This window comes from Manis javanica, chromosome 4 (genome assembly GCF_040802235.1).
Source record: "Manis javanica isolate MJ-LG chromosome 4, MJ_LKY, whole genome shotgun sequence".
In the NCBI taxonomy this organism is placed as follows: Eukaryota; Metazoa; Chordata; class Mammalia; order Pholidota; family Manidae; genus Manis; species Manis javanica.
The window spans coordinates 130,303,674-130,326,994 of record NC_133159.1 but is presented as its reverse complement, the minus strand read 5'-3'; the positions used below and the strand labels follow the sequence as shown (position 1 = coordinate 130,326,994).

Below are 23,321 nucleotides of genomic sequence, written 5' to 3'. Positions count from 1 at the left end.
GTCACTAAACTATCCATTACATTCCAGATCTCAGGGTCACTGTCATTAAGTCCCTGAAGACCTGGCAGTCAAAGGTGTCTAAACACAAGTAGCTAGCACCAGGGGGCAGAAACCAAGAGTAAACATAATTAGACCCTTGCCCAGAGCCGTGGTTTGGCTGTAACTGGGATATTGTCTATGGTTTTGGCTCCTTGCTCCTAAAACTGACATCAGGAGGCTGTGGGCAAGCAGCTCAAATTTTCAAATGTATGTAGTGAAAGGACCTGTCTCCATAGATTTTAGAGAAACAGGAGGAAAGCATGGGGATTCCCGAATTTGGCAAGGTGCAGACAGGCCAGGAGAACAGTTTAACCCACAAACCTTTATGCCAGGGTTTAAAGTGGTGTGGGTTTGTTCTTCTGAGCAAGAACATTTAAACAAGCAGGCAGCATCTTTCTTGAAAACAGTCATAAGACAAAATACTACTTGGAATATTGAATGCACCCTGCTGAGAGGCAGGAAACATCAGGATGAAAGTAATCAGGTAGGTGCAGTACAACTGACCCATTCACTGTTCAACACATGCAAGACAGAGCAGTGTCTGGGGAAACTGCGGCTACTTGGGAGGCCTTTCAAACAGTTAAGTGATTCGGTGAAGCAGAACAGCTCCTTGCTCCCCAGATTCCTCCATTTCCTGTTAGGAACAGTCGGTTAGGCATTGACAGGCTGGTACTCCCTCTGCCTCCCCTCATCCCTCCTGTGTCCAGCACAATGACAGTGGTGCTGCAGCCACATGTGGAGACGCTGAGTAGGCAAAAATGAAGGAAGGGAAACTGGTTATGCCCTCCGAAATGAGACATGATGTTGAACGCTCAAGAAACCACAGGGGGGAACATTCTTGTATGTTAGTCTGGATGGCAACTGAGTGGGTGCACACCAATGTAAAAACTCACTGAGCCACACTCTTAACAACTGTGCATTTTACTTAAGTAATCTACACCTCCATTAAACACCAAAACCAAACCACCACCAGGAACAAGCTCCCTGTTTGCTCTTTTATTGAAGAGTCCCACATCCTCATGGGACTCCAGCCAAACCAGAAACCAGACAGGTCCCCCAAATATAGCAGGGGGGCCTGGAAGGGGAGGGGAATGACTTGTGATCCTACCACACTTCCCTGGAAACAAACCCACCACAGACAGACAGACAGGACAGGGCCAGGGAGAACCTGCCTCATGCAAGGTTCTCTTCCCCTTGCCCCCACTTGAAAAGAAAGTCAAACACTGGCCACGCAGCCCCCAGATCCCTACCCCACCCATAGCAGCATTTGTGGGACCCCCCCACCCCACAAGGTGGCCCCGAGGCAGCTTCCCATTGCTCTTCCTTCACTTTGGTCTGCTCCTGGCAACCCCGTGCCCTCCTCCTTCCTTTGGCCTCCGGCCCAGTCACTCTCACGGCCTCTATCAGCTTCTATCACTTACTCGGACCTTCGCTGTCATCTCTAGGGCCTCCCTGCCCCAGAGCTTCTGGGGAGGCAGTGTTTCAGGCATCTCCTTTCCTCCCAGCAAGGGCCTTGCCAGGCCCTCTGCCCAGGATGTGGGATTCACACGGCTGCCCCACTTTCCTTGAGGTCAGGGGCTGAGCGCTGCCGCCTCATTCGAGGGGGCGTAGTGTATGGGGGGTAGCGAGGCCCCGGGGGCCGTTGGGCTGGGTATGGCTGGGACTGCTGGGGATAATAGTTGTGCTTTTTGGGCTGGAAGTGCTGGGGCTCGGGCTGGGCAGAAGCCCCTCCCCGGGACCGGCCCCCTCCGTCCAGGGAGTTCCTGCGGGGACGGTGGGACCTGCGGGGACTTGGAGGCCTGCGAGCAGGGGTGGCCAATGGGGGAGTGACCTCCTCAGGGGGTTGGGGTGGAGCCGGGGCCTCCCCGCCCCCCATCCCTGGCCAGGACTCCCTGTGCTGAGGGTTACTCTTGAAGGGGAAGCGCAGCTTGCAGTCGTGAGGGGGCACAAAGCGGGCTGGGGGCCTACGCAGTCCCCCGCCCCGGACCCCAGAGCCCTGAAGTCCCTGCAGCCGCAACTGCTCCTGCTTGAGCCAGCGGAGGCGGCCACGACGGAAAGCAGGGTCCTCCTCCATCAGCCGTGACACCCGCTCCCAGCTTGACAGGGGTGGCGAGGAGGGCGGGGCCAAGGGGGCCTGATCACTGGGGGCTTCTTCCTCCACCTCTTCTGAGCCTTGGGCCGTGGCCCAGGCAGCCTCACTAGCTTCTTCATTCTCATCGTCGTGATCCTGGGAGGATGAAGGAGTAAGAAAACAGGCACATGAGGAGAGTGGATAGAGTCCTGAGCACATACGATTTGGGACAAGTCAGAGGGCTTGGAGCACCTGGATGTCAAGGGGCCCCAGGAGGGGCTTGGAGGTTAAGGAAGCTAGAAGAATAATGGGTTAGGAGCTCAGGCCAGGGAAGCAGATATTCGGAGCCCAACCCTGGCCTGCCACTTCCTATCTATGTGATCTGGGTCTCTGCCCTGTAACAGACATGTGCCCAGGCTCCCCATGTGTAAGATGGTGTCAATAATAAGTACCTGCTGCCTGGGTGGCAGTAAGAATTAAATGAGTTAAACCATGTGAAATGTTTAGAGCAGTTCCTGGCATTTAAAAGGCACTCAGCAGATATTGCTGAATAAATGAGGTGCCGTGGGGGTACAGAGGTCAATAAAAAGGGAGGGCAAGTACCTGCTGCCATTTCAGTCAGGTGAGACAGCTGACAAAAGAATGAGAAAATAAATGGTCTGGCACGGGTATCACACTTCAACATGAAAGTTAAACGTAAGTATATATATATTTTTTCTTACTGTTATTTATGTTATATGGAAGTATTTGCAATATACTACATAATATGCTTTAAATAAATTATTCAGAAGAACAGAGCAGATGGGTGGAGGACTCAGGGTGGAGGTGGCTGTGAAGAACAAATTGTCATTGTAGTGAACACCTGAAGAAAGTGAGGGGCAAGCTGTGAGGCTGTCAGAGGAAATGCATTCTAGGCAGAAGGAAGAGCAGGTGCCAAGGCCCTGAGGCAGGAGCAGGCCCAGCAAGTTCAGAGGACAGGGAAGCCAGAGGGGCTGGCATGGAGAACATGGAGAGGAGCAGGAGCTGTGTTTGGGGACGTAAGCCTTCGTAACACCAGGAGGTGTCATGACTGACTGTCACCCCCCCCCCCCCCCGGAGGCAAGCTGGAGCAGAGCAGGAAGTCGTCTGCTGTAAGTAACCCCAGCTGCTAACACCATACCCGGCCCACAGTAGGCACTCAAATATTACTTGTTGAGTGAATATATGCAAAACGAGGACTGGTGATAATACTGCCACTCACGGGGCTGTTAAGAAGATTAAATGAGGTAGCACAGGAAAAGCCCTCAGCACACCAGCCACATAGGAAACAGCCTCGGGCGGTAATAAGAGCATACATGCGTGTGACCAGCAGTAACTTAAGAACCGTGCACTTTATATGTCAGTGCTTCTCAAACTTTACTGTCCCTCAGCAATAAATGCAGAATCATCCCCACAGATGCCAACTCAGGCCTGGGGTGGAACCCAGGAGCCCATATTTTCAGTTAGTACCCTGGGGACTGTGTGGCAGGCAGTCAATTGAGTACTCCGAGAAGAGCTGTGTCACACTCCAGCACAACTTTCTACAGGAAGAGGGGAGGGAGGCTGGAATCTGAGATAAGAGGTCCAGATTCCTAAGGGAAGACAGGAAGGCTGGGAGGCTGGGGGCAGTGGTGGGAGAAAGCCGGGGCTGGGCCTCCCTACCTGCGTCAGGGGGATGACCCTCTCCATGCGGAGCATGCGGTCCCTCAGGGCCTGCAGCTCGCGGTCCTTGCTGCTGTTCTGCAGCTTCACCTCCTGCAGAATCCCAGTCAGCTTGTCGATGTGAGCCCGGAGGTCCTCCACCTCTGCCCCGCGAGCTCCCTCCTCACCGCCGCCACCTCCACTTCCGCTGCCTTCCTCTTCGCCCACCGTGTCCCAGACATCCCGGGCCACGGCCCTCCAGGCATCTCCAGGCCCCTCTGGTTTGCCATAGGTGCGACACAGCTCCCGCATTTTGAGGGCAGCCAGGGCCTCAATCTCAGCCCTCCCGTGGCGGAAGTCGGCCAGGGCCACCTCGTAGCAGATCTCCTTCACTGCCTGCATCTTCAGGTCAGCCATGGTGGCCCAGCGGGGATCTTTGCCCTGCAGCCGCCGCCTCTGGGGGATCTGATACACCCTGCGAGGGGCCCTGCGCTTGCCGCTGCTGGGAAGGCCACAGCGCTTGACGATGGTCTGGACCGTGGTGGGGGGCAGCTGTTCCCTCAAGGAAGAGATGAGCCGCCAGCTCTCTTCACAGGAGCGCTTGTCGGAGTCATCCCCGCTGTCAGAGTCGGCATACTGCAGCCAGAGAAATAGCCGGAGAGAGGGCTAAAGACATCCTGGAGCCCGTGAGCCCTACAGACACCAGAAACCCCTGCCAACCCACGCATCCTTGGTGGACTGCTGAGCCTCTGCTGTCCTATACTGTGGAAATAATGACAGTACTGGAGTACACCAGTGGGTGGCTCAGCGACCGCAGAGAGTGACCGAGAAGGGCTGGCTGTAGCTTCACCAAGTCCAAGGTCCATGCATGTATATTACAGCTCAGGAAGAGGTTAAAGGCTCAAAAGTAAGTCCACTTAAAGAACAGTCTTAGGGAAGTAATAGTACAGGTGGCACTGAGACATGGTAAAGGTCATAAAGGTGGCACAGGATTGGCTGGAGCCCAGGAAGCCACAGTCAGCTGGGAGAACTGTTCTTTCCCTGCACAGTCTCCACCCCAGTCCTCTTCTCTTAAAACTGTCTCCTCCTAGACACCCCCCATCCCCACTCTGGCTCAGACAGCCTGAGCCACATGGAGTGCGGCTCATGGGGAGGCCCATCCCACCTCTGCCTGCACCACACCCCACAGCCCAGACCACCCCTCACCAGTCGCTGCTGCTCCAGCAGAAGATCCGCTTCTTCCTTCTCTTTCCGGTACTGATTCTCCAGATCCTGAAGCCTGCGATTGCAAGGGAGAGAGGAAGAGTTGTGTGGGGTATGCAGCCACCCCCACGGGGTATCTGACTGCAGGAGGGCGCTGGGGCCTGGGGGCGGGCAGCCAGGGAGGGGGGGCCTGGGGGCCCAGCAGGAGCGCCCGCTCCTCGCACCTCTTCTCCATCTCCAGCTTGATGTCAATGCCTTGCTGCTCCAGCAGTTCCTTTTGAGCAAAGTTCCAGTCAACGGGTTCAGAGGGCGGTCCTGGGGGTGGGGGAACCCCTCGCTCCCGTTCCAGCCGTGCCTGCTCCGGGTGATTGAAGCGGAAAACGTGGTTCTTGCCCATCACAATCCTATTCCCTGGATGCGGGAGGAGGGAAAAGTGGACTCGCTCCCCCAAAGCAGCAAACCCATCCCTACACTGGGTATAAAGGGCCTTGCCCTTGCCCACAAATGCCAGGGACCCTGACACCACCACCTCTCCATCACCCCAAATCTGAGGGCAGTCAGAGCTGAGGCTCCCCCACTGACTCCAGGAAGCACCCTGTCCTGACAGCCTGAGGGAATCAGGGGAGCCTGTCATCCTCTGTTTCCCAGGGGCCACAGGAGAAACCAGAACCTGCTTCTTCATCAGCACTTCTTCCCAGTGCCTTCTACATAGTCCCATGCAGTTTTGGTTTCTTTCTAAGTCCTGCCCCAGGATTCACCCCAAAGACTCTGCCTGGGGCTTCCTACACACAGCTATGCCCCAGAACCCTCACTGGGGAACTGCGTCTACCTGACTTCAGCACCAGTGGCTCAGTCACAAGCTTCCCATTGACGTAGGTCTCTGCTCCTTCACAAGGCTCCAGGGTGACCACCACTGAGCGGAGGGAGAGAGGAAATGGAGTGATTAGACCCAGGGGAAAGGGGTTATGGTCAGTTCCCATCTTGCAATACCCCCCAAAATAGACATGCACCCCAGTCCCTCCCGCCAGTACCTGTCGGGGGTGCCATGGCCCCTCTGGTGGCAGGCAGCACAGGAAAGGAAGAGCAGAAGGAGGGTTAGAGCCCCAGCTACAGTTCCAGGAGCCTCTGCAGGGAGCTCCCTCTCTCCCACCACCATCCTCCCCAACAAACCAGTAATTCTCAGAGGGCTTCATCAACCATGTCACTTAGTCTGCAGGCCCTGTCATTTTTGCCTTCCAGATGTCCATTCCTTCCTGTCCAACTAATGTTCTCCCTGGCCAGGCCTGGATTCCTCCAAAAGGCATCTAGCCCACTTCTGTCTGATCTTGCAAACTGCCGCCTTACTTATTTTCTCAAGCTACAGCCAACAGACCACTGTCTTCACAAGACAAGATAAAGGCAATCCAATTTAATCATCCATCAAGGTGCTCCTGTCTTCTGTATAATCAGAGCCTGCTACTGCTGGGACCACAAAGACACAGGAGGCAGCTCCCTGCCCTCAAGTGGCAGTGCCCCATTGTCACAGAGGGACCCCTGTAACCCAAAGCCACTGCAACTCCTTAGCTGAGGGATGCTGAACAAGTCATCTGACTTCTATGACTTCTGTGAACTTCTAGAAAATAAGATACTAGGGTATTTCTTTACAGAATGGTTGAAAGGCTCAAAATGATACAAGAAAGTGAGTTCTTGTTATTAAGACTAAATGAACAAACCAGGATGAATTGTAACAGGAGGCAGAGATGGGGCTACTGATACTACAGGAGCACAAAGGGAGCAGAGAGGACTGCACTCAGGGGCACACGGCTGGGAATGAGCACAGGAAAGTGGTAACTTCTGAGCCGAGGCTTGAGGCACTCGGACTTCAAGGGACAGAAATGATGCAGACGGAGCAGACAGATAGGGAAAAGTGAGGCATCACCGTGTGTTGGGAACGGCAATGGAAGGTGGCAGAGGAGGGGACGGGGTAGCTATAACGGGTGCCAGTCTATCCCCACCCTTAGTTCCCACCATACCCCCAAATTCTTCATTCATTTGACAAATATACTGTGCTCCTACTATATGCAATGCACTATTTTAGGTCCTGAAAATACATGGAGATTAAAACCAAAATCTCTGCTCTCACAGAGATCACTTCCAGCTGATCAGAGGATAATGTAAATCAGCAGATAATCTGAGGTCAGGGGAGGTGCAGATACGGGTCATGGAGAGCAATGGGGCCAGGTGAGAGGACTGCCCCAGCCTAGCCATGTCCACGAACCCATAGCAATCTGCACTAAGGCAGAGCTCAGAGCACAGCCCCTGGGGCCAGGTGTGCTGTGCTGGAATTCAGCTCTGCCACCTTCAGCCGTGTGGTCTTGGACAAACTCCCTGACCCCTGGGAGCCTTAGTTCCCTCACCTGGGAGCTGCAGGAGAAAATGCAAAGGCCCAAAGTAGATGGCCAGTGAGTAATAACTACTCTTCTATGCCCATAGCTCTGTCTGCACTGCCCGCCTCCTCTCTGCCTGTCCTCTTTGGTGAAGTCTTAAACCTCCCGTAACAAGAGACCCAAAAGGACTAAGGCTATGTAGCCCCTACCCTCTGGGGCACAGATTCATGGGCTCATTCCACTCTGACATAACCGTTTCACACCTACCGTCTCCCTAAGCACACTCTAAGCCCCTGTGGGGGTGGGCTCACTCCACTCTTGTATGGTTTTGGTGTCAGCCCAGCACAGAGCCTGACATAACCACAGAACAGGAACCTGGCAATAACTCACTGGGGTGAACTGATTCAATAGCTTGCAGCTGCAATGCCGGAAACATCTGCTGCCACTGAGACCTGAACCAGCCCAGAACCACTGCATTAACCTGCTGGCCCTGAACCAGACTGAAGCCCGTGAGGCATATCTCAAACCCGAGCTGTCGGCCACACAATAGTGTCTTTCCTTATTTTAAAAATGTACTAGTAAGGGAGAAATGTGGGATTCACATATAAATCAAGCATAAAAATCAAACGAATAATCATATCTGACTTGATTGTTTATAGTTCAGGATGCATGATCAAAACCGAAAGTTTCTGTGATATGATTGCCCTTGCACTGTTCACCATGTAAGAACTTGTTCGTTATGCTTCAGAAGATTGGAGACTGTTGAGAATTAGGCTTGGGGTTGATTAATGACTGTGCATTGAGTCCCCTATACAGAATTTTATTGTTAACAACCATTTGATCAATAAATATGAGAGATGCCCTCTCAAAAAAAAAAAATGTACTGACTATGCATGCCCCATCTCTTTGTCCTCTTGAAGGTGTTAGGCCAGGCACTCCTTCCAGATCTGAGGTGCACTGCACAGCTCAAGTTGACAGAGGGCTCACGTGTTACACACCCAGCCTCCCCAGCCCAACTCATTTCCCAGTGCTCAACTTCACATAGGCCTACATGAACCCAAATCACTTCATTTTTTTTAAATGACTGAACTAGGACAAAATGGTGACCTCAAAATATGCCCTGAATCACATGAGTATTGTGTTGTTGATATATCAGTTTACTGTCTTCACCTTAGGGCTTGCAATTTCTAAAAGCTTTTGCTGCTGTGGCCATATAAGGGCTAAAAATCTCTGAAAGCTTTGGAACCAGAGAGATACAAGAGCTGACAACTCCCAGAAACTTTCAGTCATAGCTGCATAGAAGCAGGTTTTCTGGAGAGAAAGTCAGATCTCCCTCTGAAATAAATACAGGTTTTAAAAAAACAACCCAGGCTGTTGTCTGAGACTAAAAAACCAAGGGAAAGGGCAGGATCTCCTCTTCACTAGAAGCCCACCCTCTGGCGTGCTCTCTAGTGTTGTTTTGCCTTGGGGACCCTGGCCACTCCCTCCCCATCGCAGCGGTCTTCTCTCAGGGTGAGTGCACACCACTGGCCCTTAATGGCCCCTTACTACTATGGGCTCAAAGTCCCACTGAGGGCCAAGGCACATCTACTTTGTGCTCAACCCAGGCCCCTGTATTCAGCATGCAGGGTGTCTGTCTTCAGTGGCCGTTACCTTCTCCGTCTGGCTGAGGGATACTCCGGAATAGACAGTGCTGCTCCCGAATGAACTGCCCGGTCAGTTTGATGTCCACATCCACCTGGCCGACCCTGGACAAACAACAGCCAACATTTTCTGAGCAGGTGCCAGATAGTCGCCAAGCCTCTTCTAAATACAAGTTTATCCAACTCAATAAGTCAAGCTTAATTATTCCTGTTTCACAGATGAGAAGACTGATGCTCAGAATGGCAAAGTAACCTGCAAAAGATCATGCAGCCTGACAGTGGTGACCCTGAGACTGGAGCCCAGGTCTGCCTGACACTCAAGCCCACATCCTCACTCACTGTAAGATACAGCAGAGGGAAAAAGGCGACCTGGGGTGTCGGGGAGGCTCAGTCTTGGGCCTCCCATCCATCCTCAGGGCGGATCCCCCTGAGGGCTCACTCCCTACCCTGATGATAACTGAGGACAGCTGTACATGCTTGTAGGTGAGAAAGGATACCCTCAGCCCTTTAACTCCAGGAGGTGCTGAGCCCCAAGGCTTCGTGAGCATTAGCCAGTGAAGCTACCGCCATGTGGGGACTGCCCATCAACATGGGGCCAGGGGCATGTTTTCCATCTGCCCCCAAGGTAAGGTCCCACCAAGGGACACCAAGATAGTGGTGCCAGGGGCTCGGAATGCAGGGGCCTGTGTGTCCCACCTACCCTTCGCCCAGTACATCAGGAGCTTTTCTTAAGAGCAGGGCCACTTTGTTCCCAGGTGGTGTTTCACCCACACCAAAGCAGTGGGTAGAGACTGGATGGCCACTGAGAAGCCAGGCTCACCAGTGCTCAGGAAGCCCTGGTGGTCTTCAGTGAGGCCACCAGAAAAGGGAGTCATGAGTGTGGCTGCCCCTCTGCAACCACATCCCAGGACAGGCTGCCCACAGGCTGCGTGAGCACTACCTGGTAACGCCGTCTTTGATGTGGTACAGCAGACATTCAGACATCAGGGCGTCTTCGTTCAGGTTCACCAGGTGGGGAGTCTGGGGGGAGCAGGGTGGTCAGAGGTGGGATGTAGGAGCCAGACAGAGGAAGGGGAAGGGGGGAGAAAGATTCAGTGGACACCCCTCTGGGCTCCCAGCCTGCTGCTGTTCCCCCTCCCCTCTTGCAGAGCTCTCCACCTCCTTACTCCCACTTACACTTAACCACCTTCAGGGCAGCCTGACCCCCCCCCAGTTGTCACACTCAAGAGGTCCACAAATGGTCCCCACCCATCTATGCCCACCCACCCAGGCCGGCAACCCTTTCCAGGCCCCATTTCTTCAGAGGCACCTCCGTCCACCAGTCTCCCTGACGGAGACTTTAGCATCCACCCACCCTCGCCTCTGCTTTCCCTGTACTCCCTCTGTCCCCAGGTCTCAGCATTTCTTCCTCCATAATGTCTTGCCACTTCTGGAGACTACAGAGGGGACTGGGCTAGGGATTGGTACTTCCCACCTTTTATTCCTGCTTGAATTTCTTAGGACCATAGATTATTTTTATAATTGTAATTCAAAAATGAAAAGCATCAGTTCAATTCCAAAGCAAATAAAATAAATGGACCTGTTTCTCACAGCAGACTCCCCACTCTTCCCAGCCACTGCCCGTCCGAGGCCTGCTTCGCCTCTGACCACTGCCCGGTCCTGCTGAGGCCTCCCTCACCCAACCCATCCCACATGCCGGGCTGATCACCATGCTGCTCTGCAATGGAAACCTTTCACAGAAGCCCCCTTTCCTGACTTGTCTCTCTTATGGCACACACCCCCGCCCAGTGCCCTCAAGCACGTAACCAGAGAGCACACGAGCCTTGCTCCCTCTAACCTGCTCCACACCACCACCTGCCAAGCCTGGTAAGTCTCCCTCCCTCCTTGGCCCATCCTGCCACAAGCCGCCTGACTTCATTCCATCTCTACGGTCTCCCTGCTTCCTGCTCACACCACATGATGGCCGTGTCATGCTTCACTCAGAACTCTCCAGAGGCACCCCGTGCCCACCTGACATCCCTGGGCCTCCTCCACGTCAGGTCCCCAGCCCACTTATCCAGGCCCCTTTCCAGGGCCCCTCTCCCCTCTGTGCTCCTGTCTAGTGACCTGCTGAGCACCCATCCCAGAAGCAGGCCTCCCGCATCCCCGACAGCCCTCATGAGCTGCAACCCATGTTCCCTCGCCTGGAACAGCCTCCCTCCCAGCTCCACCCCCATCCCCACCTGCCAAAATCATTCACTTCCCATCCTTCATGGTCTTTCTCAAATGCCACTTCCTCCAAGAAGCTTTCCTAAGCCTTCCAACTAAACACAAGACCCCCTGCCTCCATTCTACAATGATTTCCTGTGGGCTTTCTACATGCAAGACCCTAGTGAAGTGCTGGGCGAGACACAGAGGTAAGTCAGACCCAGATGCTGCTGTCCCATCAGTAAGGAAATCAGAGTCAACTGGGGGAGGTAAGATTTGGTGTGGAAACACCATTTGCAAGTGGGAAACAGATGCTGGTAGTAGAGTTTCTGATCTTTTCACACCCAGACTTAGCTCATTCATTCACTCATTCGTTCCCAGAGAATTGAGTGCCACCACATCCTGGGAGGGGCTCCCATGCAAAGATGAATAGATGAACAGAACTCACTCGGGGGGGGTCAGGACTTCATGGAAAAGGCAGCATGGGAGCTGGTCCTGGAGGGTGAGGAGGACATGGATATGCAGAAGGAGGAGCATTCCAGATGAAAGAGTTTGAACAAAAGCACAGAGGCAGGAAAGCACAGGATGTAGGGAAACAGCCCTTTGTTGAGGCCCCATATTTCTTTGGGAGCCCCAGCGAGGCCAAGGCTATGTCCACAGTGGAGACATACCACATCTGCCCCTCTGCCCAGGCCCCCCAAGGATCACTGGGACACTCTTCCTCTTCTCCCAAGGGACACTCACGCCCCCTCCCTAGACAGCACTGTCAGGCCTGCTCTGGGAATCACGAACACGGATGGGCTCTGGAAACTGAGAGCGATCAATCCCTAGGGAGAAGGGACATGATTTAGGGCAATGCTTTGCAATCTTTGTTCAGCCCTGGAGCCCTTTGTTCAAATGAAACCTTACCTAGAAGCCTAATGCGTCAAGCAGGTAAGCTGGGAACTGCTCGGGCCAAGGCCGGGGGTGGGCGACCCAGAATCTGATCCCGCCCTGCCCCTAAGGCCCTGGGAAGGGAGCTCTAAGCAACGCTGGAAACTTACTGATTTAAGAAGTCCTTAGGCCTAGTGCTGGGAGCCCCAGAAAAAGGGGGCTTTCCCTAGGCTCCTGGCTCTCTCTAAATGGTAGATTTTCTCCCCAGACCCAATTCCCCAGCCGACCATTCCCAGGTTGGAGACACTATCTCCAAACCCGTCTCCCCAGGGAGTTTAACGGCTTTCTGTTCTTATACACATGAAAATAGTTAATCCTTACCACCTTGAGGAAATGCAAAAGTAAACTACCCTGAGACACCTTTTTTACCAATCCGTTTGGCAAAACACAAAAAGCTGAGGAGAGTGAAGGAAACGGGCTTTCTTGCGTGTTGCTCCCGGGAGTAAAACGTGGTGCAGTTACAATACTTGAAGGGCACTTTGGCAAGACAGATCAGAATTTTACATGGCTACCGTTTGACCCAAATCTCCACCTCCAGGAATTCGTTCTTCAAATAACAGACCTATTTATAAGACTGCCCAGACTATCCACCATAATATTTTTCATAGTATCAAAGAATAGGAAACAACCTAAATGTCCATGGTAGGAAACTGGTCAAAGAAACCATCATATTCAAGACAAATGTTGGGCATAAAAGCCACAGGGCATAAATCTGCAAAGAAGTAAAAAGCTAACCTTTTCAAACAATATGGCTTCTCTCTCACTTACCAACTTTATATTTCCCTGTATGGCCCCGGAAGATGACTGGTTAGCCAGAGACAGGTAAGATTCCTCAAGGGAGGAACAACCTAAGACAGGCACAGTCGCAGGGGGGCCATCAGGTGAGAAACTGGGAACCAACAGAGGTGAGGCTCAGAACCTCACCCCCCCTGTTTTGAGAGAAATCTTCTGCATCCATGGATGTTTTATTGCCCTTGTCTAGCTGGGATTAACACATAGTCTACAGGCACACACCTGATCATCTACGTTTGCTCTCTTACAGCACTAAACTATGTTTTCTACCTTTATCTTGCATCTACCTACCACTTCAGCATTTTATTTTTTTTAAAAAATAATAATAATAATAAAGGGAGAAATGTGAGATTCACATATAAATCAAGTATAAAAATCAAATGAATATTCATATTTGACCTGTTTATAGTTCATAATGAGTGATCAAAACCAAAAGTTTTTGTGAAGACTGCCCTTGTACTGTTCACCATGTAAGAACTTATTCACTATGTAAGAATTTGTTCACCATGTAAGAACTTATTCATTATGCTTCAGAAGATTGGAGACTGACAAGAACTAGGCTGGGGGTGGATTAATGATTGTGCATTGAGCATTGACTCCCCTATACATAATTTTATTGTTGTTAACAACCATTTGATCAATAAATATGAGAGATGCTCTCTCAAAAAAAAAAAAAAGAAAGAAACCATCATACATCTCTTCGATGGCATATTCTGCTTCTATGAAGAATGGACAAAACTCAGGTATTAAAAAAGAGTACAGTGTCAGGTATGGAACCAGCACTACTCCAGAACGGCTCCACGCGTGGGCACATGCAGATGATTATACACTTGTAATGAATGCCCGCGTGTGCACAGACTGCCTCTAAAAGAATTCGTTAGGAACTGATAAGGAGGTTTGCCTCTGAGAGGGGAACCTGAGGGTAGGAAGGAAGATTTCCTTTACACCTTATACACTTCTTACTACTATGGGAATATTCTCTCTGGTGTGGCCATTACAATAACAATCCAAAACAAAACAAACACCCTGCTAGGTGGTCCCAGGGCTTTAGGTGGTGGCATTCCACATCATGTGAAGCCTCTCAAGGAAGAAGCACCCACTCAACAGTCTCTCCACTCCTCTCATATTTTCTCCAAACTTGCAGCTGTGATGAGAATTCCTCAAGTACCCAGCACCCCAGGGTGGCTGCGAGCCATGCCCAGAGCTATGGGCAGCTCCTCCTCCAGATGCAGACCTCAGAACCCCCAAAGCCTTGGCTGCCCAGACAAAGCAAACCCTCTCCTCTTCTTGGATCCCCTCTCCAGGAGCCCTGCTTGCTCAGTCCCACAGATGGCCCTGACCTATGAAATCAGGAGGAGCCTTCTTCCTACAAAGCACCACTTCCTCCAGGCAACCCCTATCTGGCCCTGAGCACAGTATATGGACCAGACAGGCATGGCTGGCTGCCCAGTGGGACTGCAAGTGCCTACTTCACTCAAACTGGCCTCTCCATCACCCCTTGATCAGCATGCACAATACTGGCTGTCTACAGCCAGTGTCCACTCTGATTGCTTGGTCCCTGAGCAGTGCTGATAGTTAAAGATTTTGAATACCATTCCTGCCTCCAACTAAGCCTGGTCAACCCTGCCTTTCTGCCTGGCTGCCTTCTTTCTCAGCAAAGATTGACTGAGCACCTACTACATAGCAGGCACATGACGGTGCTGCTAGGCCCCACTCAGTTGACACCATGTTCGCTTAGCCTCATTCTCCCTGACTTGCTCTACTGTGCGAATCCCATCCATCTTTCAACCTCCACTTTCCAAACCACCGTCTCCAAGAAGCCAGCTTTCAAACACCTCGAGGTGCACTGATGCTTCCATCTTCAAAGCTCTCACTGCATTTACAATCAGTCTTACAGTTTAGGGTTTACTCCTCTGTTCCCTTACAGTCCTGTCTTCCCAAGTTATCCTTTCAAAATGCATTTTTTTGAGTAGGTAACATATGTACAGGGTACAAAGTCCAAATGATACAGTAGAGTATGCAGTGAGTCACTATCCCAGCCTAGCTCAAATCTCCTAGGGCCTCTCCTTCTTCCCCAGGGTAACCACTATAACCAGTTTCTTATGAAACCAGAGAGAAATTCCATGTGTGAACTCACATGTGTGTGAGTTTATGTCTTCAAATGCCTAGGTTCTATGCAGCTCCTGAAATCTCCCTAAGGGCAGGGACCCTGCTATCTTTTTGTGGTCTCTAGAGTCCCTGGCCACAGGCACTTAATAAGCACTCGCCTTTCTGGCTGATGGTTAGATGGAGGGGACGGTAGAGAAGGTCAGACAACATAGAGAGAAGGTGGCAGGAGTAGGGACAGAAACGATGGAGGGACAATTCAGAGATCTGAAAGATCAGAATTAGAACTCATTACCCTGCCACCCACTTCTCTAAGCATCCAGTCTCCCAGGCCTCCCTCAGCCTCCTCACTTGATCCCTCAACTCACCTTCTTTGGAGAGAAGACGCCTACAGTTCCCCCATCCTCCCGAACGGCCACCCCCATCTCAGCCAGCAATGCTTCTCTGTAGGCAAAGGACACACAGGTGTTGGTCTTATCATCGCTGCCCAGGAACCCCTTCCCTGTGGGGCCTGACCTCCCTCCCCATCCCCACTCCTCCCAGAGCGCCAGCCGCCAGCCCCCACCCCACACACCTCTCCATTCTCAGGGCTTCCGTCTTGCGTAGCTTTTCCTCCCAGGTCTCATTCAGCTCTGCTATAATCTTCTCCGTCTCCTGAGGGCACAAGACAGGCAAGGATCAGGACAGCCTGGGACAAGCACCTACCATGGGGGCCACACAGCTCCTGGGACTCCTTCTTCCTCCTCAACCCTGGCTTTGGAGAACTACACTCCCAGCAGCCCCTAGACTCCCATTCCCTCACCAGCTCCAGCTTCCCACCTGCAGCCTCTCCATGGCCTCCTCAGGACCAATCTGGGGCTCAGCAATGGGGGAGAATGGTGGCTCTAGCTCCCCATTGTGTGCTGGGGGAGATGAGGGTGAAGCTGGGGCAGGGGGAGATGATACAGGGGGCAGAGCACCGCCAGGACTCCCCTCGTCCACCTTCAGGCCTGGAAAGGAGAAAGAGGTCAAAGAGGCTGAGGCAAAGCAGAACTGATCAAAGACACAGAGAACGCCTCACAGAGGACCAGCATGTAACGACTTCAGAGGACATCAACCTTCACCAAGCAGGGAGCCTGCCCACTGCAGCCTTGATGGGCACCTGGTGTCTGCTTATCTCTTCCAGGGATGGAAGCTCATTAGTTGGACAAGGCAGTCAGTTCCTTCCACTGTTAGCCCACACAGCAGAAAGTTCTCAGCTGTGTTGAGCTAATATCTGCCGTGTGCTGCTGTTTCTAGTTCTTCCCTCTGGGTTAAGAGACTATACTTTTCCTTCTGCAAGACTACCCTTCGTATGTGGGAAGGCAAACATCACATCTACCCTTCCTCCTCTTCCCAAGAACAGACACCCTTGTTCTCCCTACCATGCCCCTCAGACTGTCCTCAGTGGAGTGGACCCAAGACTGAATGCAAAGCCCATACTTCACGTGATCAACACAGATATACCCAATAATACAGAGGCTGTTTGGTATTAGAGAGGCTGAGCATTACATTTAGAAACTATTCCACTGTTGAACTGTGGGGCTTATGATCACTAAATCCCTGATGGCTCACAGGAACTTCCGTCAATGCAGGTACCCTAAGCAGCCTGTTCTTCATGATTTACCGTTTGAATGATAAATGCAGGGCTCACCATTTACTCCTGCTCAGGTCATTTTAGCAGTTTGAGAAGCAGCCTGAACCCTGACTCCCCCCCACAGAAACTGGCCCTCTCAGCTCTATAACATCTGAAGGTGTGACGTGTCCCCTCCCTACATCACTGAATAAAGATAGGGCTTCATGGTCACTGAACTGGGCAAAAGTAAATGAAGAGGGGTGAGGCAGGCCACAGGGCATCCTTGAGTGCCCCTCCCCTGAAGCCCTACCTCCCAGAGCAGAGGCTGAGAGCCCCTGGGCCATCAGCAGCTCCCGCAGCCGAGCCACCTCTTCCTGCAGCTCTCGGATCAGCCGGGCATTGGGGTCCTCATTGATGATGGCATTGCAGCGGATCTGCTTGGTGCGGTCGGCATACCTGGGTCAGGAGGGAGCATCAGGACTGGTGAGGCCCAGACACAGGTGACCCTTGATCTGCTGTTTTTCTCTCTCCTTCCCAGGTTTTAAAATATTTGGATACAGTTGAGGGTCAGGTCAACCGGTGTCCTGGGCATGGTCCTGAGCAGCCTCTGAGCTCCTGGCACTTTTCCTCCGCTGCCCCACCCCTGCCGGAGCCCCACCTGAGGGTGCTGAGAGTCTCCTCATAATTGGTGTCCGCAGGGCTCAGGGCTGCAATCATTGCTGTGCGTGAGTTCCCACCTATGAGTGGAAGGGAGGAGACAGTTTTAGCTGGGCTAGGTCTTAAGTCAGACTGTGTCACGGAACCAGGGGGCCTCAGTGCCCAGGCAGGGGTCTTGTAGGTTGCTGTGTGGGGTAGGGTTAAGCTAAGGGTTGTGGAACTAACCATGAAACCTGGTAGTCAGAAGGAGGAGGTATGAGGTCAGAAAGACACCACACATCTGCGGGACAGTCAGAGACCAGTGGGAGGAGGATGAAATCAGCAGTGGGTGTGGGATGGGAGGGGCCCTGGGTAGCCAGGTCAGTGAGGCCCTTGGCTTGGCAGGGAGGGCGTGGCCTTGATCTCAGCATCAGTGTATCTTCAAAGACTTGTTTCCTGGTTTGTGGGGAGTCAATGGGACAACTGGGGGGTCGGGATTCTACGGGTGGCATGGGAATCTGTCACATGTATCAAAGGGAGTTAGAAGAATAGTGGAAGGATTGGCAGAGAGAGAGAGGAGTTGCTCACCCAAATTCTCCTTGAGCAGCCAGGTGAGCACAGAGTCCCTGTAAGGGATAAAATCCGACTTCCGCTTCTTTGATTGCTGGAGGATGGAAGGGGAGTGGGGGTCAGGGTGGGCCACCCCTTTGGTCCCCTTTCCCAGAGCCCCTTCTCTTCCCACCCCCAGGTCTTACCATATCTGCAAGAGCTGAGATCACCTTTCCTAGAGTAGTCAGGGATTTATTGATATTGGCACCTTCCTGGAAAGGGATGAGGAAGGCAGGAAATGAGGCCCTTCTCTCCCACTCTGCTCTACTTCCCCATTCCCCTCCCCACTGCCCTGCGCATCCCTCCTCAGCCCCTCACCTTCAGGCGCATGCCCCGGGCCCCTGAGGAGTCGGCCCGCTCACTCCCAGCAAGGTCCACCAAACTGATCTTACTAACCTGGGTCAGAGGGAAGAGGCAGGAGGCAACTGGGGTTGGTGGGGGTGGGAGAAGCAAATCAGGGGACCACCCAGCAAGGGAATTGGGCTGTTAGCAAGGGATGGAGAAAGACATGAGGGGGGAGGACAGGGGACAGGAAAATGGGGATATATACAAACAACAGCAAGAAGGTGCTTACACATCCATTTGTCACTTATTTACTTATAGGTATTTACATGCCCACTGTGTCTGGGACAAGGGACACAGTGGGATCCAAGCACTGCCCTGAGGAGTTTAGTAAGAAGGGCAAATAAGCAAATATCACTGATCTAATGGGGGATGCAGAGCGGGTGTGGAAGGTCTGAGGAGGCATTCAACCCAGAACAGGTGCAAAGGAGACCCAGGGCTCTTTCATGACATCTGTCCCTGCTACCAGATGGGGATGGGTGGCCCCACCTTCTCTGAGTCCAGCCCGGTGAGCTGGTCATGGCAGCGCTGTGTGAAGACAATGGTGAAGACAGCATGGGAACGGCTGCTGGTCTCATTCATGTTGGTGGCAGCCACAGTCCTGGGCGAAGGGAGTGGTCACTAGGTCACACCTCTCACCTTCCTAACTCTGACCCCCTTTCCCTCCACTCCATCATCCCGCCTCACCGAGCCTTATTTCCACAGTCCATGAGGTCCGCAATATCTGCGTAGGAGGTCACAGCCAATTTAGACAAGTCCTGCACATAGGGGCCCAGGATAGGGTGCTCCCGGACCCGGAGAGAGCCCCGACTCTTAGGGTTCAAGAGGTCCCGTACACGTTCACAATAGATCTCCATATAGCTCACCTGAGCGGAAGAAGCAAATAAGTAGCAAAGCCAGCAATCACACTGACCATGACACTTACCCTACACTCCCCTGAATGTGGCACAGGTCACTGCAAATAATGTGCACTGTGCATTTACTATTCTCCAGGCCTGACGCTAGGCATTTGGCATATTTGATCATTATAATTTCACAGATGAACATGCTCAGGGGCTGAAAGATGAAATATTTTGCCCAAAGCCACAGTTAGTAACTGGCAAAACCAAGAGTGGATCCCAGGCTGTCTGACTCCAAAGACTGCCCTTGATCTTAATCACTCTGCGCCCTTCCTCTCTGCCCAGCGACACTGTGCCCACTCCCCAACTCCCACTAAGATCCAGGCTTACCTCCACAGAGTAAGATAGCTGAGCACTCTGGTTCTTATTGACACGAGAGAAGAGGTCCTCACAAAGCTGGAGGTGAACACAGAGAAGGTGCTATTCACGGCACACCTCTGGCACCCAGCACCAGGCCAGGCCCTGACACAAGGGGCTGTTTAACCCTTACCATAGCCCTGAGGGAGGCATTGCTCCCATTTTACAGATGGAAAAACAGCCTCAGAGAGGTTCACACTTGTCCAGGGTCACAGACAGTTACCTGGTGAGCCAGGAAGCAAACCCAGGCATCCTAACACAGTGCAAGGCCACTGTGCTACTCAATCAGGGAGAATTGCATCAACTCTCAGTTATCCACAACTGGCTTATTCTATAGTCAACACCTAGACTACAGAACACAAGCCTGTAGGGGAACTACTTTTTAAAATAATTATGAGATAAGGCAAGACAGCAGGTGCAAAACCAGGGCTTTGACCCCAAAGCCTTGTCTCTGCTGAGCCTTGTTGCTTCTGGTAGGGACAAAGAGCCTCTCCCCAAAGTGCCCTGGGATCCGTGTTGCAGCCAGGCCCCTACCCCATCACATTCCCTATCACTAACTGCCACTAAGAGCCAGGTCCCTGATCCATGATCCACAGACCCCTGTCCTTCCTCCCCTGGGGGCAGCTGAAATGTGCTTGCTCTGGTTGCCCTGCCAGGTCCCAGGGCATACCTGAGGCACGATACCCTGCTGCCCTGGCTCCTGCCGCCCCATCATGGTGTAGGACTTCCCAGCCCCAGTCTGTCCATAGGCAAAGATGCACACGTTGTAGCCTTCAAAGGCATGGAGCAGCATCTCTTCTCCAATATCCCGATATACCTGCTGCTGAGATGCAAACTGGGGGTCCTCAGCCTGGGTAAAAAGCAGGTAGAGAATGACAGCAGGAGCCCTAGATGACTTTTGTCCTCAGTAACTAGATCCCAGGAGTCTTGTCCCCATCACTGATGATTGCCCCAAGGTCCTGTGTGCCTCACCAAACCCTATCCATGGTCATAATCATCCCCAGTCATCCCTGATGGGATCCCTGAGGATCATATCCAGTCCCTGCCAGTCTTAATTATCCCAAGGAAGTCTGCGTTCCCCATCCTGATCCCAATCACGACCTAAGGATCCTACCCAGCCCCACCCAGGTGCCTTGGTCAGTCCTGACCAATCCCCCAGAAGTCCTATTTCCCAGCCATGTGATCCCCAGGACCTAATTCCCCTGTCTTTCTTTGCTTAGCTTTTCTCCTATCCCAACAACCTCACCGAAGTGTGTGACCAGTAGGAGTAGTCGAAGGTGAAGCTTTTGGGTGCATCCTTGCCCTGTTTGGGGTTGATGATGGCTGAGAGGGCAAAGGAAGGAAGACCAAGGTCAGGTACTCCCAATTTCTGCCCACTCCCCAAAAACTCCTCAACCCAGGCAACCCACTCCCCACCTCTGTCCTAGTTCATCTCTCCCCTTTAACACTCCCCACCCCCTCCAGTCACCAAAGCTAATTTTGGCTTCTTAGGGCCCGCCCCCCACCGGGCTGCCTCCCCAGATTGGGCAATGGAGGGCCACAAGCCAACATTCCCCCTCCCAGGGACTGGGAACATGGAAAGGCCAGCCTGCCCCAGCCCCCACCCTTACAACTAGCACCTGCTCTGTGCCCAGCCCAGCCCTCCTCCGGGTCCTGCCCATGGTGGGTCCAGCCTGTCCTGCTAGTGCCCAGCCAGGCCCTGGGACTCACTCACAGGTCGTGCTGCCTTGCATGCTGACCACACACTTGGCATCCTGGCTGGTCTCACGGGCATTAAAGGGCCGAACCCTTACTGCCACTTTCACCGAGGCGCCAGCCATGGCGCCAAAGACTCCCCCTCTCCTCAGCTGGAGGACAGAGACAGAGAACGTGATTAGAGCCAGTGGGGGGACCCAGACAATGCCCCCCATTTTCTCCCAGGAACAAGTCTCTCCACAACCTTCCCCAGCTACCCAGCCCCTCTAGGACCCAGTTCCTAGTCCCCTGGTCTTCCTCCCCAGGAAATGTCATTCTCCTCAGGACTCCCAAGGTGTTCCTGCCACTCTCCCCAGCCATATCCCAGCTCAGAGGGACCTGGGCCATCACTGCAGAGTTATTACCTGGCGTCCTGGCCCCAGACCAGGGGGGCTGTATCAGTTCTGGCTGCCACCGACCCTCGTAGGGGGTGCCCCATTCTACACTTGGGGCCTGACCACGCCAGCTGAGGCTGTGGGGGAAACCCTGGTTGCGGGGGAAGAGTAGTTAGGAGGTACCTGTGGCTCCAGAGGTGTGTCAGGGATTCCACAATTGGAGGACAAGGGATGGGGGGTAATGTTAGGAAAGGTAAGGAGGGCTGTCCCTCCGGAGTGGCTAAACACAATGTGAATCCAAGGGCAGGGACGGTGATATTTTTATTCCTCGTCACTCACAAGTGTACTGAACGTTCAGACAGAGAAGAGAGAGGCTGGACAGAGGGCAATTCTGAGAGGCAGAGATACTGAGGGTGGCAGGAAGGTAGAGAAGGGAGGCAGAAAGTCAGACACCTAGAAAATGAAGAGATACAAGAGAGGAGGCAAGACTGAGGTCATGCTAGGAAAGAAGTAATAGCAGGAAGAAGGAAGGAGACACAGAGGATACCAAACAGAGAAATGTTAGACAGGGAGGGGAGCTCTGGGGCTAAAGCAAATTAGGAGCAGAGGAGAGATGAAGAGGGAGAAAACCCCAAGCAACACCTGCCCTAAACTTCCCTCACAGGGTCAGCCAGGGAGAAGTAGAAACCAATTCCCACCTAGGGCCCACAGCCTCCACACAGACAATGAATGCCGATGGGCAAAGGCCACAGGCTGGAAGTACAGCCTAGGACTCGGATCCACAAGGGCCGCCTGTGGGTCCCAAACCCCTGCTCAGCCCCCAGCATTTCCTCCTCAGGATCCAGGACAATGGGTAGGGGAGGGTGGGGTCATCCTGTATCCATCATACCAACCCCCAGAGCTCCTTTGTTGGGAGGATCCCTGAGCCAAATACCTGTGACTTTGTGGTGGAGGTAGGGGGGTGCATTGGGTCTCCCTGAAAGGAAGCAGGCAGGTCCCAGACCCACCCTGGGGCTAGAGCTGTGGAGTCCAGTGCCTGAGGAAGGTGCCAGGCTGGAGCCCAGGAATGTGGGTGATCGAGTGCCCACACCCTGGGAGGAGAGGCTGAGCAGCCCACGCCCACAGACAGCAGGGTGGAGGATTGCGAAGAAAGATCAGGGATGCTGGGCCCCCTCATGTGGGCCCAAAGGACCAAACCTCTGTCCTGCTGTGCCACACCTCACCAGCCTGGGCAGGGCATGGGAAGGCTGAGAGAGCTGCTCTGTCCCAGGACAGGAAGGGTGTAGCTGAAATCACAGAGGCTGTCGCAGGAAGAACAGCCCTGACCCCCAGACCCTGAGCAGGGACACTGATGGGGGGGACACAACGGCGACGCCGTTGCGGTTAATGGGGCAGGGAACAGGGTGGCACGGCTTGGGACAGCGGGGTAAAGGACTAGAGATAGGTACAGAGATCTGCCGGCGCTGCGTAAAGAAGCTGTAGGGTGCAGGAAGAAACCACGGCTCGGGTGGGGCCGACTGACCCGAAAGGGGGCCTCAAGCCACCTGCACCTTGCCCGCCCGTCAGTTCTAACACAGGCCCCAATCCCGGCCCCTCTGGGCGGCCATGTGGACCCTGTCCTCCTGACCAGCCAACCGACGGCCGCCCAGGGCCTGGCACCTCTGCGCCTCCGCTGCACAAACACCACATGATCCCGGGTCTCGCGGCCAGCCGGCCCCCGCAAGTCGGGACCCCCACTCGCCCCCACCCACCCCGGCCCGGCACATTCCTCGGTGGGCTTCCCCTCCCGCCTTCCTTCCCTCCCCCCACATTCAGC

The 23,321-nt window shown here is 53.3% G+C and overlaps 2 protein-coding genes across 5 annotated transcripts in view; one reads left to right on the top strand and one right to left on the bottom strand.

The window, feature by feature from the left end:
- Positions 1-939: 939 nt before the first annotated feature.
- The window catches only part of KIF1C (kinesin family member 1C), a 22,667-nt gene continuing 285 nt past the window's right edge, over positions 940-23,321 (bottom strand). Inside the window, exons 2-23 of one of the 2 annotated variants that reach the window (XM_017657519.3) lie at positions 21,536-21,656; positions 21,151-21,283; positions 20,683-20,759; positions 20,107-20,286; positions 19,410-19,475; positions 18,868-19,046; positions 18,670-18,781; positions 18,157-18,234; positions 17,985-18,050; positions 17,818-17,893; positions 17,252-17,330; positions 16,904-17,049; positions 15,819-15,988; positions 15,574-15,653; positions 15,368-15,443; positions 9,922-10,001; positions 8,992-9,086; positions 5,802-5,885; positions 5,197-5,383; positions 4,976-5,048; positions 3,791-4,405; positions 940-2,266 (exon numbers count right to left, since the gene is read on the bottom strand). In XM_017657519.3, coding sequence (XP_017513008.1) covers positions 1,583-2,266; positions 3,791-4,405; positions 4,976-5,048; positions 5,197-5,383; positions 5,802-5,885; positions 8,992-9,086; positions 9,922-10,001; positions 15,368-15,443; positions 15,574-15,653; positions 15,819-15,988; positions 16,904-17,049; positions 17,252-17,330; positions 17,818-17,893; positions 17,985-18,050; positions 18,157-18,234; positions 18,670-18,781; positions 18,868-19,046; positions 19,410-19,475; positions 20,107-20,286; positions 20,683-20,759; positions 21,151-21,256 — 3,309 coding nt within the window. In that variant the 5' untranslated portion in view covers positions 21,257-21,283; positions 21,536-21,656 and the 3' untranslated portion in view covers positions 940-1,582. The remainder of the gene's footprint in view (positions 2,267-3,790; positions 4,406-4,975; positions 5,049-5,196; positions 5,384-5,801; positions 5,886-8,991; positions 9,087-9,921; positions 10,002-15,367; positions 15,444-15,573; positions 15,654-15,818; positions 15,989-16,903; positions 17,050-17,251; positions 17,331-17,817; positions 17,894-17,984; positions 18,051-18,156; positions 18,235-18,669; positions 18,782-18,867; positions 19,047-19,409; positions 19,476-20,106; positions 20,287-20,682; positions 20,760-21,150; positions 21,284-21,535; positions 21,657-23,321) is intronic. The other variant, XM_017657520.3, reaches the window with a different exon arrangement.
- INCA1 (inhibitor of CDK, cyclin A1 interacting protein 1) overlaps positions 23,072-23,321 on the top strand; it is a 6,012-nt gene continuing 5,762 nt past the window's right edge. For all 3 annotated transcript variants that reach the window (XM_073234969.1, XM_073234968.1, XM_073234967.1), the window contains exon 1: positions 23,072-23,277. In XM_073234969.1, coding sequence (XP_073091070.1) covers positions 23,193-23,277 — 85 coding nt within the window. In that variant the 5' untranslated portion in view covers positions 23,072-23,192. The remainder of the gene's footprint in view (positions 23,278-23,321) is intronic.